Here is a 13,029-nt window from a genome sequence, read left to right as displayed (position 1 = left end):
CCAAACCTCCCTGATCTGAAGCTGTGACAAATGTTAAAGAAAAGTCACTTCTACAGACGTACGGTGGAGAGCATTCCGACTGGCTGCATCACTACCCGTCAGATGGATACTAGCCTCGAGCCATCTTCAGGGCAGTGTCCATGATTAAGGATCCCCACCACCCAGGGCATGCCCTCTTCTCACTGTTACCACCAGGAAGAAGGTACAGAAGCCTGAAGGCTCACACTCAGCAATTCAGAAACAGCTTCTTCCCCTCTGCCATCCAATTTCTAAATGGGCATTGAACCAATGAACACTACCTCAATACTTTTTAAAAATTTTTGTTTTTGTACTATTTATTTAACTACTTAATATACATATGTACTCACCAATTCAGTTTTTGTTATATTTGTCGTGTACTGCTGCCGCAAAGTTTACAAATTTCAAGACATATGCCAGTGATATTAAATCTGATTCTGACTCCGTTACAGTCAATTTCTCACCATGCATATTTAACATTTTGTCCTCGTTTTTCCCTCATGCTACAGGCAACCAAACAATTTGCACAGATACAGCAATTTAACCTCAGTAATCTTCCATTACTGCATTGCAGAACTGTCTCCCCTCAAATGACGGTCTACATTTCCTGCTGCCTTGGGAAAGTGGCCGATATAATCAAAGAGCATGCCCATCTTGGTCATTCTGTCATCTCTCCCTTTCCATTGGGCAGGAGATACAAAAGCTTGAAAATACATACCACTTGGCTCAAGGAGAGTTTCTATCTCACCGCTGAAAGATTCTTGAACAGTCCTCTTGTACGATAAAGATGAACTGTCAATGTCTCAATCTTCCTTACACTTTATTTGTCCACCTGCACTGCACTTTCACTATAACTGAAGCACTATATTCTGTAATGTGTGTTTATTTTCCCCTTTGTTCAACCTCGATGTACTTGTACTCAAAATAATCTGTCAGGATGCATGCAAGAAATGCTTTTCATGCTTTTTGGTACACGTGGCAATTATAAACCATTTAGAATTGCAGGGTGCACTTGTTTGAAAAACAACACTTGGTCAAAGAGGTAGGTTTTAGGACAGAGAAGGAAGTTAAGAGCAGTAACTCAAGACTTAAGGGGATAAAACAATCAGGTGAATGAATAATCTGAATTGGAAGGAAGGACATGAGGCTGCAGAGATGAAGCCCAAGTCGAAGGAAGGATTTCAGAGTTAGAATCAGGTTTATTGTCGCTGACATACAGTATGTCATGATATCGGTTTGTGGTTGCAGAACATTGCAAGTCCTAAAAGAGTTACTATAAGTTAAAATTATAGCAAAAAGCGGGCAAAAATAGTCAGGTGGTTGTCAAGGGTTGATGGTCCAATCAGGAATCTTTTGGCAGAGGGGAAGAAGCTGTTCAAAAAACATTGAGTATGTGTCCTGAGGCTACTGTGCGTCCTCCCTGAAGCTAATGATAAGACAAAAACATGTGCTGCATCATGCGGGTCCCCATGATGGATGATGCCTTCTTGAGGGGAAGAGATGCAGTTGGATTCAATGCAAATGTACGTTGACAGTCCACAGTAAAAAAGATCTGATTCAATTTAGGATAGAGATCTCGATAAACTCAAATGTGAAGAGGAAAAGGGATGAGAGACAAGCTATAACACTGGAATAGCCAAGTTTAAAAACAAAGATAAAGGCATAGAAACATAGAAAATAGGTGCAGGAGTAGGCCATTCAGCCCTTCGAGCCTGCACCGCCATTCAGTATGATCATGGCTGATCATCCAACTCAGAACCCTGTATCTGCCTTCTCTCCATACCCCCTGATCCTTTTAGCCACAAGGATCCATATCTAACTCCCTCTTAAATATAGTCAATGAACTGGCCTCAACTGTTTCCTGTGGCAGAGAATTCCACAGATTCACCACTCCCTGTGTGAAGAAGTTTTTCCTCATCTCGGTGAGCATCAGAGATGGCTTTTGATTTTTATAGTTCCTCAGGTTAATATTGATAAACTAAATAAAAACTAAGACTCTGGAACATAGAACAGGAATACTCTTTAGTGTAGATTACCACATTTCATGAAAGCAATTTTCAATCTTCACCTCAAATTATTGTACTACCTCCTACCTTTCCCTCTTCCTTCTGTTCCCTAAACTCCCTTCATTTACTGATCTATTTGGCTATGCCTCCTAACTTCAAAGTTCAAAGTAAATTTATTATCAAAGCACGTACTGTATGTGTCACCATACACCACCTTGAGATTTATTCTCTTTTACAGTAGACCAAAGAAATACAATAGAATTGATGAAAAACTACACAGAAAGACTGACAAACAACCGATGTGTAAAAGAAGATGAACTGTGCACCTATATAAAAAAATGAATAAATACATAGCACTGAGAACTTTATACTAATGAGAACTTAATACTGATGACTTGGCTTAGTGTCGAAGAATTGTCCGTTCTTCTGGATTCTGTTAATGAGTTAAAGGGTGTTACTTAAATGCAAGTAGTGGTTGTTGTTGTTTAGTGCTCCATGCATGCTGGGAAGGACTGCTGAGTGAAATATTTAACACACAGCAAGTCCAGGCCTTGTTCTGACACATTGAGAAGACTGGCTGTCAAAGGTGAGTCTTCCAGGCATTACATTGCAACTACTCTGGAGCACTTAGCTAACTGAATTCCATTATTTCAGCAACCCATTCAATAAAAATCACCAACCGCTTTAACTGTGGTTGGCTATTATTATTTTGAAGAGATGCTTTGAAAGCTTTTGATCGCTTTCAAAATAACCCCAGCTTTCTTACACGGTGCTTTATTTTGACAAAACAAGAACCACCCTTAAAAATACAGGTTCTGTTACTGGCAGGGATCTCAGCTGATCGATCCTGCAGGTACTTATCACAGTTTGAAACCACGACAGAACTTCACACCAGCACTCTTTACAGCAAATCGTCTAGCCCTAACGGGCCAGTTGAGGCACATCATTTGAATGAACCTTTGCTTCAAACTGATTCGAAATGCAAACTATGATTCTACTGCAGAATTAATATAAGCAGCAAGAAACCACCTTGAGGAGCTGAACTCTTAATAGTGCTTCACCATCTCAGCAACTTCCCTGCGTGCAGCCATCAGCACGTAAGGGGCAATCTAAATGTTTCTGAAGAGACTGGCAGGGAACTTAAATAAATCTTTATTCTCTAGGTTTTAATGTAACAATACCATCAAATATTGTTAAAATTTAACTGCTGTCTGAATGCCTCTAAGCGGAGTTCCAGTTCTCCAGTACTTGGTCAAGAAGCAATCTAAACCTTGTCTGACTCCAAATCAACCTGAGTAGGTAATTATCTGTAAGTGCTACTTGTGCATTGTGCTTAAAAGGATAACTTCACTGCTATTGTCTTCTGAAAGGATGTGCAGCTCAAAAAAAATTGCTTCAGAACTAATGGGAAGTTCAGTTCCAGATATACACTCAGTGGCGACTTTATCAGGTGTAGGTGGTACCTAGTAAAATGGCCACTGGGTGTATTTCTGTATACTTGTGGTCTTCTGCTGCTGTAACCCATCCATCTCAAGGTTTGACGTGTGGTGCATTCAGTGATGCTCTTCTGCACACCACTGTTGTAACGTGTGGTTACTTGAGCTACTGGCTGAACCAGTCTGACCATTCTCCTCTGATCTCTCATTTACTTGGAGTTTTCACCCACAGAACTGCTACTCACTGGATGTTTTTTGCATCATTCTCTGTAAAACATTCTCTGTGAGCTCTAGAGAATGTTGTGAATCTCTAGGAGATCAGCAGTTTCTGAGATACTCAAACCACCCCATCTGGCACTAACATCATTCCATGGTTGAAGTCACTTTCATGTCTTCCCCATTCTGATGTTTGGTCTAAACAGCAACTGAACCTCGTGACCATGTCTGCATGCTTTTATGCATTGACTTGCTTCCCCATGGTTGGCCGATTAGATATTTGCATTAACGAGCAGGTGAACAGGTGTAAAGTGACCACTGAAAATATGCTGTAGTCTGAAGTTACTCTGGCACCCTTCCTTTACAGCACATTGTCATGGTAGAGAGCCTTCTGAGTTCCTGAGATCCCAAGAGCAAAGCTGTCTTCTGCTTAGCTCCTGGTAGGGTCATCCATGTTAGTAAGGTCAAGGGGGAGGTTCCAGTCAAAGAGCGATCCAACCTATACCTCAATGGTGGAGCTGGCAGAAGATGATGACACATCACAATGGGAGTGAAAGAAGAAGAAGGCAACAGCAGTGAAAGGTCCCCAGTCATACGATTACAAGATATAGGAGCAGAATTTAGGCCATTTGGTCCATTGCATCTGCTCCACCATTTAATCATGGCTGATCCATTTTCCCCCTCAGCCCCAATTTCCTGCCTTCTCCCTGTATCCCTTCACACCTTGACTAATCAAGAATCTATCAACATCTGCCTTAAATATACCCAATGACTTGGCTCCACAGCCACCTGTGGCAACGAATTCCACAGACTCACTACTCTCTGGCTAAAGAAATTCCTCCTCATCTCTGTTCTAAAAGGACACTCATATTCGGAGGCTGTGTCTCTGGTCCTAGATGACCCCACCATAGAAAACATCCATTCTTTTGAGGGCCTTCAACACTCTATAGGTTTCAATGAGGTCAAATCTCATTCTTCTGAATTCCAGTGACTACAGGCCCAGACCAACCAAACACCCTTCACATGACAAGCCTTTCAATCCTGGAATAATTTTTGTGAACCTCCTCTGAACCCTTTCCAATGAAAGCACAACCTTTCTTAGATAAGAGGCCTAAAGCTGTCTGCAGTACTCCAAGTGAGACCTCACCAGTGCTTTATAAAGCCTCAACATTATATCCTTGCCTTTATATTCTATTCCTCTTGAAATGAATACTAACATCATATTTGCCTTCCTTACCACCGACTCTACCTGTGGAATCCTTTAGGGAATCCTGCACAAGGAATCCCAAGTCTCTTTGCATCTCAGGTTTTTGAATTTTCTCTCCATTTAGAAAATAGTCTGCCCTTTTATTTCTTCTTCCAAAGGTCATGACCATACAATTCCCAACTCTGTATTCCACGTGCCACTTCTTTGCCCATTCTCCTAATCTAAGTCCTTCTTTAACCTCTCTACTTCCCCAAAACTACCTGCCCTCCACCTACCTTTATATCGTCCACAAACTTTGCCACAAAACCATCAATTCTGTCATCCAAGTCATTGAATATAACGTAAAAAGAAGCGGTCCCAACACAGGCTCTTGTGGAGCAGTACTAGTCACTGGCAGCCAAACAAAAATGGCTCCTTTTATTCCCACTCTTTGCCTCTTGCCAATCAGCCAGTGCTCTACCCATGCTAGTATCTTTCCTATAATATCATGGGCTCATATCTTGTTAATCAGTCTCATGTGTGGCACCTTGTCAAAGGCCTCCCGAAAATCAATATCTACCAATTCTCCATTGTCTATTCTGTTTGTTATTTCCTCAAAAACATCCAACAGATTTGTCATGCAAGATTTTTCCTTAGTCGTCTTGCATTCCAAGCCACTGGACCCCAATTCCACTTAGTCAAGTACCGTGCAGTGACTGCCTATGCATCAGCCTTTCCATGTTAAGCGAAGTCATGCACAGGCATTCCTCAATAAGGAATAACCCCTTTGGAGAACATCACACTCGACTCCAGCGATCGCACTACAACTACTCTGAAACCTTGAATTATACTCAATAGCCAGTTTATTAAGTACACCTGCTTGTTAATGCAAGTATCTAATCAGCTAATTATGTGGCAGCAACTCGGTGCATAAAAGCATGCAGACATATATCAATAGGTTCCGTTGTTGTTCAGAACAAGCATTGGAATGGGGAAGAAATATGACCTAAGTGTCATTGACCATGGAATGATTGCTGATGCCAGACAAGGTGGTTTGAGTATTTCAAAAACTGCTGATCTCCTAGGATTTTCACACAACATTCTCTAGAGTTTACAGAGAATGATGTGAAAAACAAAAAGCATCCAGTAAGCAGCAGTTCTGTGGGTGAAAATGCCTTGTTAATGAGAGAGGTCTGAGGAGAATAGCCAGGCTGGTTGAAGCTGACAGGAAGGCGACAATAACTCAAATAATCAATAATTACAACAATGCTGTGCAGAAGAGCATCTCTGATCGCAGCGCACGCCAACATTGAAGTGGATGGGCTACAGCAGCAAAAGACCTCACTGGGTTCCACTTCTGTACCTAATAAAGTGGGCACTAAGTGTATATCAGCACACCTTATTGAAAAAAAGAGCATGCAAATTCCCAAAGGCTTAGCCGAATCCTGCTAAGCTGTGGCTTGGAGAGGTTGATAGATCATCAACGAGTGACTTGCAAGGAAGGAAACAAAACATACTTATCAGACAGATGCAGTGTAAAAACTAATCTTGAAAGGAATGTGAAACCATATTGGTTTGTTTTTACGTACCGCACTCATTAGAGAGTCTAACACACTGACAGCAAATGCGGTCCCACATGCAAATGGCTGCGTCAGGTACAACTCGGTATCTGGATCATCATCATCATCTTGGTCCAAGAATTGAACGTTGGAGTCATTCACTGGGGGAGGAAAGACAATATGTCAGCACACACTGACCGAACCAGGGAGGGACAAGAGCTCTTGACAATTACCAGCAGATTTAAAAGACTGCAATGTCAAAACTTTGCACTCATTTACTTAATACAGTAATTCCATGCACAGTGATAAGCAACTGGACGTTAGTCTCTGCGTTACAACCCCCGAACTTTGCCTTCAGAGAGTAAATCTAGTAGAAATAAAGAATTTGTTCTGAAGTCTGTTTCCCTTTTCTCAGACATCTGAGAAGAGCTTTAGAAAGAACCGTCAGTCAGCATGACAGAGGCCAATAAAGATGCTACAGCAAACTGCAAGACACAATACTATGGGGAAAATAACAGCAAGGTCAGAGGGCAAGGGGAACAAGAGACGCTTTGTGAAAATAATATTAACTGTTGGGGGGGGGGGTGAAATTAAAAGGACATAGCCAAGGCAGCGAACGTCAATCACAGCTAGCAAAAGAAAAAGTGCAGCAGCGGAGAAAAATCCCTTTCAGCCAAATGCAAAGAGAGCTATGGAGTGAGGTGAGGCTGTGTAAGAAGAGAAAGGGACTGCTTACCCAGCTCAGTTATCATTGGGATGTTGGCTCCAGTGTTTTTTTCCTGACTGAATGAAACCAAAGGGAGCAATTTGCCAGGTTTAACTAATAATGAATGAGAAATTGGTAAACAGGAGAGTACAAAAGACACAAGAAAAGAGAACACATATTGTAGGTAATACTTTCAATATGGAGCAGTAATTTATCAAATAGTTACAGTTTCTAAATGAAGAAAAGGTGTTTGTTAATTAGCTACAAAGGAGAACTAGCTTGAAGTACCTATAAGCTTGGACGTATTTGTATATGGACCCCAACTACTGAGATGTCCATTGTAAGTTCCTCTCTGAGTTTTTCCTCTTCTTTACTGAACGCCGTTACCTGAGAACAAGGGCATTGGACTGGGTGGTGGAGGGGAGGGTTAGCATATCCAAGGTTAGTGCTATCTTTGATAATGCCCAGTGCTTGGTAACAACAGAGGGACTGCAGTCAGAAGTCTTAAACCTTGTTTCTTTTTATTTTGAGATACAATGCCGAACAGGCCCTCCCAGCCCAATGAGCCATGTTGCTCAGCAACCTACCTACTTAACCCTAACCTAATCACAGGACAATTTACATTGGCCAATTAACCTACGAACCGTTACATCTTTGGACTGTGGGAGGAAACCGGGGCACCAGGAGGAAACCCACGCAGTCACGGGGAGAACATACAAACTCCTTACAGAAGGCACCGGAATTGAACTCCGTACTCCGAGCTGTAATAGCGCTGCGCTAACTGCTACGCCATCGTGGCTCCTCTTCACCACTACCAGGTCGCATCAGGCGAAATAAACTCCAAGCGCTGGGTACCACTCCGCACGGCTCCTTCCTGTGAGGTACTTCTCTCTCCCTCTCTCCCGCCCTCCGCCCCCAGGAATACAAGACAATACTTCAATGAAAACTGCTTGGTGTCCTTGAAAGAAAAACTCCAGTGAAGTTATTATTATGAAAATTACCACTGTCATTCAGCTCCTGTCAGCAGAAATCACATAAGCATAAACAACCCCTGCCAACAAGTCCAATGCTTAATAGTAAGGTGCTCAGTGGCTTGCATTGCTACTGAGCATACAGATGATGTGCGTCTATGTAAACCTGGAAGTATTTGTAGCACAGAAGTACTTGGGTTTGGGTTAGTGGGGTACAAATTTTGACACTTTAACTAACAAAAGGTTTGCTAGCTTTGGAGCGTATCTAATGAAGGTTCACAAGAATGAAAGGGTTAACGTATGAGGAACATTTGATGGCTCTGGGCTTGTACTCTCACTGGAGTTTAGAAGAGTGAGGGAGGGTGATTTCATTAAAACCTATTGAATATTGAAAGGCTTAGACAGAGTGGACACGGAGACGAAGTTTCATATGGTGGAGAAGTGTAGGACCAGAGGACACAACCTCAGAATACAAGGTGGCCTTTTAGGACACGGATGATGAGGAGAAATTTCTTTAGCCAGAGGATAGTGAATCTGGAATTCATTACCACAGACCGCTGTGGAGGCCAAGTCATTGGATATACTTAAAGCAAAGGTTGATGGGTTCTTGATTAGTAAGGATATCAAAAGTTATGGGGAGAACAGGGTTGAGAGGGATAATAAATCAGCTATGATGTAAAGGCAGAGCAGACTCGATGGGCCAAGTTGCCTAATTCTGATCCTATGTCTTACAGATAGTAGAAGGAAATAGTTTAATTAGGCAATATTAGCTTTAATCAGTTCAGCACAAATCATGGACTGAAGAATCTATAGCAGTGCTGTCTGTTCTATGTTCTAAACAGAGCAGCTGCAAGTCCCGGCAAGAGCTGAGATAAATTTTTTGTTTAATTTGATCAGAAGACAGTAGAAGGAACAATGCAATACTCTGCTTATAGGTCAAAACAAATTAATAGCTTGCAGGTTATGGAGGTCATCTCACAAGAGATATAGCTGTCTGTTTATGATTCAGTGATGTTGACAGCTTTATATGAATGGTCATGTTTATATTCAACACTTGAAATTTGGTCTTTTTATCTTCTACAAGCTGCAATCTTTAGACTTTTTTTTAGCAGGAGATGAAGTACTCAAGTTGCTGAACACTGATGCTATAAATTGGGGCTAGACATGGAGAAAGTCATGGGCTGGATTATGCTGAATCGGGTTTGTAACTTGCTTGTACCTGCCGAAGCAGAATTTGCTGGGCCTCAGTGCCCAAGGCCTCTATTGTTCAGGTTCTGGCCTCTGAGCAACTGGTGACAGCAGGCAAAATCAGGGTTAGTTGGGGCATCAAGGGGTACGGGGGTGATGGTGGGGGGGGGCAGGAAGGCAGGAGAATGGGTTTGAGAAGGACAATGAATTAGCCATGATAGAATTGCAGAGCAAAAGCAATGGGCCTATTTCTGCTCCATGTCTTATGGTCTTTTTCTCCAGAGTTTTGCTTTCTGTTAAATATGAACATATTTGAGATGTTTTAAATAAATTAATAAAACCTAAATACAAGAGATTCTGCAGATGCAGAAAATCTTGAGCAACACAGACACAAACTCAGAAAGTCAGGCAGCATCTCTGGAGGGGAAGAAACAGTTGAAGGTTTGGTCCGAGGCCCTTCATCGGGACTAATAAAATAAAATCTAAGTAACTTATTAAAAAAAAATAAAAAATAAAAAAACATCAAAGTGTGATAATAATTCACCTTTTTCTGAAGGGTGAGAGGCTTCAGTTTGTTACTCAGGGCCTGAAGGGGTGCAGGGGATGTAACCCTGCTCATACTTAAGCAGTATTTTCATGCGTACTTGAAGCGCTGTGACCTGCAGTGTTAATGGACCCAGTGCCTGAAGGTGGGATTAAGTTGAATAATTCTATCATACAGCACAGACATGATGACCTTACTGTGTTGTAAATGTTCAGTGACTCTACGAACTCTTGACTCCGTGCCAGATGGAGTTCAGTAGTGTGGCTTGGTGACAAGCACCCCAGAGTCTGTTCTGAGTTTGTCTCAGACTGGGTCTAGGCCTTGCTCCACTCTGAATGTCTGGAGGCTCCTGTCTGACTCACCAGACACAGTCAGGAAGATTCATTGCATTACAATCTGACTCCAGAAATTTTGGGTAAGTGTGCAGTTTTACAGTGAGGTGCACAACATCGATTTCTTGTGGTAATTTCTTCCCCCCTCCCCTTTCTCTGTCTTTCCATTCCCCATTCTGGCTTCCCTCTTACTGCTTCTTCTCTCACCTGCCCATCCTCTTCTAGTGCTCCTCTCCCCTCCCTTTCTCCCATGATCCATTCCCCTCTCCTATGAAATTCCTTCCTTTTCACTTATTACCTCCCAGCTTTTCACTTTAACCCTTTCCCCCATCCACCCACCTTCCCCCTCATCGGATTTCACCCATCTCCTACCAGCTTGTTCTCTTTCTCCTTCCCACACCTTCTTATTCTGGCTTCTTTCCCCTTCCTTCCCAGTCCTGATGAAGGGCCTCAGCCCATCACATTGACTGTTTATTCCTAAGTGTGTGCCACTCTAGATTTACAGCATCTGCAGAATCTCTTGTGATTTTGCGTTTGTGTTCCTGTATGTTTCCGGCAGTCCATCTGTATTTCAGAAAAGCACTAACATCAGAAACACCATCCTAGTGTAGGTGAACTCTGTAAACCTTGCGGTAGTATTTTTGAAACATTGTACCAGCCACTGCTGTGATTTTGAAGTCAGCTATTTTCAGTAAATGATGTTTCCTTTGTAGCTTTACGTCTGAAATTTGTCTTGTAAACAGAAACACCCAACAGCCAAAGGAAACAACACCATTTTTGATTTGGAAATCTTGCTAGGTCTGAGTGTTGCAGCAACAAATCAAAGCCTTTGAGTCCTGGAGTCATCCTGCACAGAAATAGGTTCCTCATAACAGATCTCAGCTGGTGCATGCTGCCCAAATTCTCACCGAAATTAGTCCCACTGAACTCAGCAGCAGAAACCACAAAGAGGAGCAGTGAGAGAGGGTCTCACTGAACTTGTGTTTATAAATTAGCCCCATTTGTCCATTTTTGGCTCATAGCTCTCTCAACCTTTTCCATCCACAGAGCTGTTCAAGTTTTTTTTTTAAATCTTGTTAATGTATCTGCCTCAACCACTACCTCTGGCAGCTGTTTCCATATACTGACCACTCTCTGGGTGAAAATATAGCCCCTGAGGTTCCTATTACCTGTCTTCCTGCTCACCCTAAATCTACAATATGCCCTCTAGTTCTTGAGTCCTCAATGATGGGGGAAAAGCTTGTGCAAATTCATGCTACCTGTACCCTTCATGGTTTTATACAACTCTAAAAGGTCACATCTCATTCTCCCTTGTAATGAATAAAGTCCTGACCTGGTCAGCTTCTTTCCATAACAGAGCTCCTCGAATCCTGGCAATGTCCTCATATATCCCTTCTGCACCCTTTCCAGCTTAAGGACATCACTCCTATAGCAGGGTGATGTAAACTGAATACAACCTTCCAAACGCAGCCTCATCAATGCCTTGTACAACTTTATATAGAGCAGTGAAGCAGTACTGTATCTCCACCTGAGATCCAAAAGCAATGTTGCAAGATAGGACTGAGTTTAGGAGTAGGTACATTTTGTATCAGATTGTTGTTCTGCATACAGTTACAGAAAATTAATGTGGAATTGCTCCAAAATTATTGAATTCACCAAGGTTATTGGTATGATGGAGAAATACAATCTGCAAAGCAATGGCAAGAAAGGCACCCTGGTTTCCTACACCATGGGCAGTCTGTATTACAAATACAAAGAACAATAAACCAACTGAAGTGAAAAAACTCATTCGTCAATGGACACATTGTCAGCTCTAGTCAATCTCTTAGAATGTGCAGTTAAATTTTTCTTACATTAAACCCTTACAGAAAGGATCACTATTAATTCTCTGTTAAATAAAGTTTAAATTCTGGTTTAAAAGAGATTTTGCTCAAAGGCACTTGGCATACAGTATTTCATGGTTCAATGCTCATTTTCCCCATCGAGCTGATCAAAATACAAATTAATTAAGATGTTTAGTTAAAACTTGGTTAACAGCTCAGGGCAACTCCGTGCTTCCTGTGAATCTAAAATCAGATAAGGAGTAGTAAATATGCCTCTTGGAAGCTGGTTTCCCCGGGATTCAGGCAACCTACAGGCTGGTCTCTGGAGCAGAGAAACATTTCACTCCTGTTCTTCTGAGAAGTTTTTGTTTATTCTCTTCCTGACAGGTCCAGGGGACAATCTGTTTGTTGCAGTGGGAAAAAAGCTATAAAGCACTGATCGGTGAGAATGTAGTCCAGGGACCGTGAAGCAGAGTGCAAAGGGATTACCCTGATGAGACTGGTAAAATTATTTGCTAATATGAAGTAATAATGTAGGTGCATTTTTTTTATATCTAATACAATGTTGACCTTACTTATTCTATGTGTGTTCACTATATTATGAAAGAAAAATAGATTAGTAACTCCACGTGGTCTTCAAGCAAATGCATAAAATTTAGCCCACATATTAAGGGAATCTGATTTTTACCTCTTCTCACCTGACTATTACTTCCTGCTGTGTCCCCTCCACCTTCCTTTTCTCCTACTGTCTACTCTCTTCCCCTATCAGATTCCGTCTTCTCCACAAGTTCTGCATCAAAAGGCTGGATATTGAGATAGGTGCGGACAAGAACAAAATGACTGGTAGTCATGGTAACACGTAATTCAGAGCAACACACACAAAATGCTGGGGGAACTCCGCAGGTCAGGTGGCTAAGACCATAAGATATAGGAGCAGAAGTAGGCCATTCGGCCCATCGTGTCTGCTCTGCCATTCAATCATGGGCTGATCCACTTCATTCAGTCATCCCCACTCCCCTGCTTTCACTCCATACCCTTTGATGC

The 13,029-nt window shown here is 42.0% G+C and overlaps 1 protein-coding gene across 5 annotated transcripts in view; it reads right to left on the bottom strand.

Annotated features, from left to right (window-relative positions):
- Positions 1 to 13,029, bottom strand: part of kcnma1a (potassium large conductance calcium-activated channel, subfamily M, alpha member 1a) — a 960,366-nt gene that overhangs the window by 53,634 nt on the left and 893,703 nt on the right. For 3 of the 5 annotated variants that reach the window (XM_063070509.1, XM_063070506.1, XM_063070508.1), the window contains 2 exons: positions 7,158 to 7,241; positions 6,452 to 6,582 (listed from right to left, as the gene is read on the bottom strand). In XM_063070509.1, the coding sequence (XP_062926579.1) occupies positions 6,452 to 6,582; positions 7,158 to 7,241 (215 nt within the window). The remainder of the gene's footprint in view (positions 1 to 6,451; positions 6,583 to 7,157; positions 7,242 to 13,029) is intronic. The other 2 variants (XM_063070507.1, XM_063070510.1) reach the window with 1 other exon arrangement.

This window comes from Mobula hypostoma, chromosome 18, assembly GCF_963921235.1.
Source record: "Mobula hypostoma chromosome 18, sMobHyp1.1, whole genome shotgun sequence".
NCBI lineage: Eukaryota > Metazoa > Chordata > Chondrichthyes > Myliobatiformes > Myliobatidae > Mobula > Mobula hypostoma.
This window is presented reverse-complemented; position numbering and strand designations above follow the sequence as displayed.